Source organism: Rosa chinensis, chromosome 3 (genome assembly GCF_002994745.2).
Source record: "Rosa chinensis cultivar Old Blush chromosome 3, RchiOBHm-V2, whole genome shotgun sequence".
In the NCBI taxonomy this organism is placed as follows: Eukaryota; Viridiplantae; Streptophyta; class Magnoliopsida; order Rosales; family Rosaceae; genus Rosa; species Rosa chinensis.
In genome coordinates, this window is record NC_037090.1 from 9,534,645 (window position 1) to 9,541,743 (window position 7,099).

The following is a 7,099-nucleotide window of genomic DNA, read 5'->3' on the forward strand; positions in this document are numbered from 1 at the left end:
CTTTGTTTATTGAACAGAAGAAAAGTATGTATTCATGTGTAAAATAAGATGTACATCATATCTCATCATATTATGCACAATGGCGTAATGCCTAAGATCACCCCAAAACCAATTGAAGAATTACATGAACGAATGTGAACACTAAAATACTCCCTTTGCCAAGTAAATTTACATGAATACATTCACAAGAAGAAAAAAGAAGAAAATTTTGAGATGGAAGAAATGAAGTCTGTTATTGTATCAGATGTAAGACTGAGAAGATAACTTGTGTCCGGAAATGAGGGCCAAGAGTGCAAGGGAAACGAAAGCGAGAAAAGCCATACTAATGGCAGATGCAGAGGCGTCTGTAAAGATGTTGTCTTGTGATTCCCTCATCCTATTTGTTAACGGAATCGCCGAAGATGATGATGATATCAGAAGGTATGCCATAATCTGCAGCAAGCCACCCCCAAGTTTTGTCAATTTCAGTCTCAAAGAAACACTTTAGGCTCTTCAATTAGTTGGCACTGATGTAAAATCATGCCCCTTTTACAAGTTTCAGATGATAAAACTTTTACAATGACAACTTTTTTCTCTCTTCATTGTTGCAATTGGAACTTTACACAGATTCATAATGTGCATGCTTAGCATGACAGTTCAGTTTTCCTGGATAAAGTGCATTTCATTCTGAAGCTCCATAGATTTAGCCTTGATTGATTACTTTAACTGATTAACATGTTCATTACATTTTTCTGGTTGAAGACTCCACACACCATTTACGCTTCAATCATGCAACCAATCACTAAAAAAATTCTTGAAAACAGAGTGTTTTACCCGGCCTATTATTCTTAGCAACATTATTACGAATTAATTTTTTTGGTCAACGTTTTATTTAGGATGCAAAAAGTCAATATAGAGATGCAAATACGGCAAACCTGATCTCCGATGAAGTCGGCCAGCGCCGACGTCCGGCGCTGAAACATCTCTTTCCCTGTGGCGTTTTTGAAAGCTTGTGCGCCGGTGTACAACGTCGCCAAAATCGCTATTCCCAACAGATACCTAGACCAAATTTCCACAATTGAAAATATGAAATCGATGACAACAAAATCAATATTGACTAGAAATATGTACCTGTATTCTTCATATTTATCGAAGTCCTTCCAATCGCCGTGTTTGTTACTGGCCATGATGATGAAAGCCAGCAAAGAGAAGACCAAGGACAGTCCTCTCAACGCCAGAGAGCCTTTCCTCAACAAGTCATCTCTCTTCCACCGCCGTATGATCCCTGCCACCCCGAACCCGCTCCCAGCCGCCCGGGCCTGGGCCGGTGCCGGCTCCGTCTGGCTCTCCACGTCAGCAGCCGGTGGAGCCGTGGGGACAACCGGCGGGGATTGTTTTTGTTGTTGCTGGCCATGATTCTGCGACGCGTCGTCTTGATTCGTCGTCATCAGAAAAGGATTCGAAAACGAGTACGGATTGATTCGTGAGGAAAATATGAGGATGGGATCTGCGGAATTGACCGGCTTTTGATGAGAGTGAGAAACCGAAATGACAAGTCAGCGAGTTCTGTTGGTGTGGCCTAGTTGGCAGTCTGGGCCCCGCCTGTCTTGGAGTGCAATTGTGATTGTGCTATGTGGGTTTGACACGTGGCGAGATACGACGGCGTTGGAGGGTGTAAAGGTTTCACATGGTGTTGTTGGTGGACGATTGTAACTAGGGGGAACTGCCTGGCAATGGGGTCTCCTAGGGACCTATGTTCTGGATGATTCCAAGGTTACATGAGTCGGGAACATGTGCAAGGATTCCGTTGAGTATCCAATGGCTGATGAGATTCTAATTGAACCAATTCTTTGCTTGATGCGTCCGGTAAGTCAACTGGTTTCGGTCCGAGTTTCAATTAAAATATCATATATAGATCGAAACAGTTCCGCTTAAGTGGTCATAGTCTTTTGTGATTAGTCGTACTTAGGTAAGGCAGTGGTGCTCGAGTGCGGCTTTTAAAGCATTGTTTTACTGGTTTCCATGGTGGGTTGCCTTGCGATAGTCCATTCTTTCTTCTCTCTCTCAGCTAGGTTGGGCTAGTTTGGATCTTTTGGGGGATGACAGAGGTGGATTTGTGGTGGCCTTCCCGTACTGTTGTTGTATGCTGGCGTACAACATGAAGCTATTAGGCTACTGCATTTAGCTTTGGGAGGATGAGTCTGGTTTTATTCTGCTTAAATTTCTTTTGATTAGTTTAGTTTATTGAATAAGTGAGCTTATTAAATTGTATTGACTATCACTTGTTAGACTGGTTTCTATTTGTCAAGACAGCTTGTGGCTTCGACACCATGATGAGACTGCTATAGTGATGTGATTTCTCTAGCCTAATCTAGTATGGTCACATAATTTTTTAATCACAAGAGTATACCTTCCTCTTCCTTTAATATATATATATATATATATATATATATATATATAAATGTCGCTTAAATATTGTCAATGTCAAACTATGAAAATTTAGATAATTTCAAAGAGATTATACTTTTAAGCAAGTCTAATGATTATGTATTAGTGGAAGTGTGGAACAATGATTTATAAACATGAAAAGATACGTTCTAATTAGAACGTTCTAATGCTAATTGAGAGGCAAAATATATATAAATGTCGCTTAAATATTGACAATGTCAAACTATGAAAATTTAGATAAATTCAAAGAGATTATACTTTTAAGCAAGTCTAATGATTCTGTATTAGTGGATGTGTGGAACAATGATTCATAAACATGAAAAGGTACGTTCTAATTAGAACGTTCTAATGCTAATTGAGAGGCAAAATTCACACATTACTTTACTTCAATTGGGGTACAGCACAAAGTCTCAACTAAAATGTGTAAAAAGTCTTGAGCACGTTAGGGTTGACAACTTCAGCTCCCCACCCACTCGATGAGAAAAAAGGCAGGTGACATGTGATTGTGATTATATATACCAACCTGTATAGAGCCCAATGGTTTCGATTGAATCTGCGGTCAGGATCGAGTGAGATGGAATCTTCCTGTTTACTTCTTATGGGAGATGAAAGAATGTTTACATCCTCACAAACTTAAGTTTCACAGTGTTAGTAGAAATGAATTAAAACAGAACGATAAATAAAGAGATCAACGCAATTATACGAGAATGTATTTTTTTAAATTTTGTCTAAATATATAAAATATATCGGTTGAGTTAACATAAAACATAAAGCTGGACTTTAAACAAATGACGTCTTGTGATATAAAACTCTTGCAATGCAATACTAGTAAAATCACATAGCATTGATATTATTATCATCATAATGACTCATGCACACATTTAGATTCGTTGAGGCCTACTAGATTTCTCTAGGTATGAGTACTAACTAAAAATAAAAACTCTGGGTACTATTAGCAGAGGATTGTCCACTTATATTCTATATTGCAAGCTGTATCTCTTGTATGAGATTTTCTTTCTTCAAATTTTATCTTGCATTAAGCCACACAGTCCCAATTATATTCACCTCAACAAGATACATCGTGATTCTGACCAACAAGCATATCATATGCATTCGGCTATTCCAGTCACATAACCATTTGAGCTTTGCTATTGAGGTTTTTCTCAAAGCCCATCCCAATTCAAATTCCTATTGGGCCATGTTTACCATTCTACTCCTGAGTATAAGTTGTCCGGAGCTTTTCTGTTCATATATTACGGGAGAGGACATGGATGGGTCATCAAGCGTTCTCTGGGGATTAAAGCCCAGAGTAGTTTGCAAATAGCATTGCTCCAAAGTTTCTTAACTTTCCTTCGTTAGATTTGTATTAAATATGAATATGATTTTGTCGATTGTATTAACTCAAATCCCAATCCAACCATGACTTCGTTTTCATATCTTATATCTAGTTGCGTGCGCTATGAGAATACTAAGATGGTCCTAAGATGGTCCTTAACTAGTAAGACTGGAACGAATTTGGGGCACTTGGGTCCCTTTGTTGTGGTGGTACTCTAAATTCCTAACATGCAGTTATCCATAATCGGACATTTCATTAGCGTGGAAATAGAAAAGTCGAGACCCACCATCAATGAAATCAACTCATTTGCATTCATAGAGATCTCATCCACACCTGTAATGGGAACCAATTCATTTTAATTTTCATAGCTGTACTTAATTCCTTTATTGGTTTTTAGCTATTCTGTATAACAACGACATCAACCCCCTACTCATGTGAGCCCATTTTATGGATCAAACACCAGACACCTCCAAATTGCCTGCAGGATGTGACTTATGCACCCAGAAGAAAAGAACATGGGCAAACAATGTGCTTATCCTCTTCTTGTTTTTTTTTGGTTTGTCTGCATTTGCAAGTTGACTCAAATTATTTCCGATTAAAATGACCCCCAACTCATTTGTTCCTCTTGTTTTCTTCATGTTTGCTACTTCATTAATTATATAATAACTATTCTGAAAATAATTAATTTTGAGATTGTTTATATTTAAGTAAATCAAATAAATGAATAGTTCGCTATAAAGATATATATATATATATATATTTTGTTAATATACTAAGGAGTGATAAAGGTCATACATTGAAACCACTGCAAGTGGCCTAGTGCTTCTTACCTAGTTGGGTGTGCTCCGCAACTGAAGTTCGAACCTCGAAGCTGTCAAAGTGGTCAGGCACTGTGCTGCAATGCACAGTTGGAGCATTTCACATGCGCTGAAGGGGTTTTATCTTGGGCCTAGAAAACTTTTGGATTCCCCTTGACAAAGTAAAAAAAAAAAAAGGTCATACATTGAAGGTGGTGCCAATGTTGCTCCTACATGATCAGTAGTGGCAGACTCAAGATTTTATTTATACGAGGTATATTGTCATATTCTCTTTATTTTAAGCTGTTGTGGGGCATATATGTTAATATTTAGGCTAAAATTTTATATGCTAGCTATTAGATCATCAATTAACTCCGCTACAAACAAAAACTTAGTGGGCGCATGAGCCCTCACTTGCCCCCAGTTAGGTTCGCCAATGACGATAAGTATTAGTGATAAGAAGTTTGTGCTGTTGACATTACCATTCTGTTGTTTCTAGATCTGAATTTGGGATCTAAGTTGGACTTTTGAATATGGGTCGGTTTTAGATATGTTTTGGTATTTTTGGTTCTTATTCCCCATTGGCTGTGAGCTTATCTCCTCACTAATTGTCAATTGCTTGAGTTCATGGCGAGTTAGGTTTCGACCATTGTGTTCAATATGTGGAGGAAAAATTTTAGTCAAGAAAATAGTTGTTGTGTATGGTTATATTTAGAAGGACTAAATACTCGTTACTCCTCATACTTTTCCCTGAAAAACAATTTGGTCCCTCGCCTTTTAAATTAAACTGAATAGTCCTTATTCTCTCTAATTCTCATATAACAAGTCCAAAATGATCTGAAATGACTATTATGCCCCTCATTTTCTTTTTTCTTTATTATTTTTATTTTTTTGTCTATTTTTTTTAATTTGTCTCCCTTTTTTTTTATATACTCTCTCTCTCTCTCTCTCTCTCTCTCTACCCGCCGTCTCTGCCCCCTCTCCCCCTTTCCTAAAAACAAAATCCCTAAAACTCTATCGGCTTTCTATCTCGCTGGAGCCACTCATCGTTTCCTCCAAGTCCAAAATTCAAGAACGCGAGCCGAAAGGATTATGCCATGAACTTATATGGTGGTGGTATGGCTCGATTTTTACCGGAAATTAGAGAATACCTAAGTGCAGAGGCGAGAGCTCCAGCAATGGCGCTGGTGGTGTCGGCCGGCGGTGGTGGGTTACGGGGCTGCTGGGTTTTGCTCCTTCTTATTTATTGAGTTGAGCCAAGGTGGTGGTGAAGCAAGGAGATCACCGAAAATTGAAGGAAGGTGAGGAGCAGTGGCGCTGGAGCTTGCGATGTGCGTGTGGGGACCGGGATCTACGTAAGGCCATGATTGTCTTGGGTTTCGGTCAAGATTCGACTGGTGATGGTGGCGATGTGAGATGGTGGCCGGAAGTGGTGCTCTCCGGTGATGGCAGAGGAAGAGAAGAAGAAGAAGAAGAAGAATAAGAAGAGAGGTTGAGGGAGAGAGAGAGAGCATGCGGCCAGGAGAGAGAGAGAGAGAGAGACCGGGTTGCCAGTCGAGTTGGGGATGGGGTTTCGGTCTGGATTTGACTGGTGATGGTGGAGCCGTGAGATGGTGGCCGGAAGTGGTGGTCTCCGGTGATGGCAGAGGAAGAGAAGAAGAAGAGAGGTCGAGGGAGAGAGAGAGAGACTGTGCGGCCAAGAGAGAGGGAGAGAAATCCCGGGTTGCCAGTCTAGTTGGGGATCGGGTTTCGGTCTGAATTCGACTGGTGATGGTGGCGCTGTGAGATGGTGGCTGGAAGTGGTGGTCTCCGGTGATGGCAGAGGAAGAGAAGAAGAAGAGAGGTCGAGAGAGAGAGAGAGAGAGAGAGAGAGAGAGAGTATAAAAACAAAACAAAAAAGGGGGAGAAAAAAAAATAAAAAAAATAATAATAAAAAGAGAAAATGAGGGGCATAATAGTCATTTCGGATCATTTTGGACTTGTTATATGAGAATTAGAGAGAATAAGGACTATTTAGTTTAATTTAAAATGCGATGGACCAAACTGTTTTTCAAGGAAAAGTATGAGGAGTAACGAGTATTTAGTCCTATTTAGAACTATTTGGTTATATGAGTCATTGAGCATTTCCAACAGTAAAAATTATATTTTAGTTAAATTTAACTAAAATTGTGAAAATAGCTATTGATTTAACATTGTCAGCAATAGTAGCTATTTGTAAATGATATATTATGTTTTATCGAATCGTAAAATGGCATGTGGACAAAAGAGGAGAGAGTAATACAACTTTTGTTTTAGCTATGCAGGATTCTCTAGCTAAATACAGCTAGCCAATTTACTTTAAGTTAAATTTAACTTAGCTATTACTAGTATGTTGGAGTTGAGTTTTTCTTTAAAATAGTTCTATATAGCTAAAAATCAAATTGTAGCTTTATTGGAGATGTCGTACCTTCTTTTGCTAAGCATCTAGGTTTTTCTTAGGTTGTACTTTGTGTGAAAGATGTTTTACCCATTAATACTTGCTTCTGGTCGTTTGACGTCT

The 7,099-nt window shown here is 38.9% G+C and overlaps 1 protein-coding gene across 1 annotated transcript; it reads right to left on the reverse strand.

The window, feature by feature from the left end:
* Positions 1-27: 27 nt before the first annotated feature.
* Positions 28-1,524, reverse strand: LOC112192344 (CASP-like protein 4B1). Its single transcript, XM_024332026.2, has 3 exons — positions 1,111-1,524; positions 915-1,038; positions 28-432 (listed from the first exon to the last, which is right to left on the reverse strand). Exons 1-3 carry the CDS (start codon positions 1,425-1,427, stop codon positions 241-243), a joined length of 633 nt encoding a protein of 210 aa, XP_024187794.1. The 5' UTR covers positions 1,428-1,524; the 3' UTR covers positions 28-240.
* Between the last annotated feature and the right edge of the window lie 5,575 nt (positions 1,525-7,099).

What these genes read in the sequence shown, in the direction of transcription:
- LOC112192344 (XM_024332026.2), bottom strand. Translation starts at nt 1,427, where the DNA reads ATGACGACGAATCAAGACGACGCGTCGCAGAATCATGGCCAGCAACAA. An exon ending in GATAAATATGAAGAATACAG is followed by an intron (nt 1,039 to 1,110) that starts GTACATATTTCT and finishes AATTTGGTCTAG; the next exon opens with GTATCTGTTGGGAATAGCGA. An exon ending in CCGACTTCATCGGAGATCAG is followed by an intron (nt 433 to 914) that starts GTTTGCCGTATT and finishes GGCTTGCTGCAG; the next exon opens with ATTATGGCATACCTTCTGAT.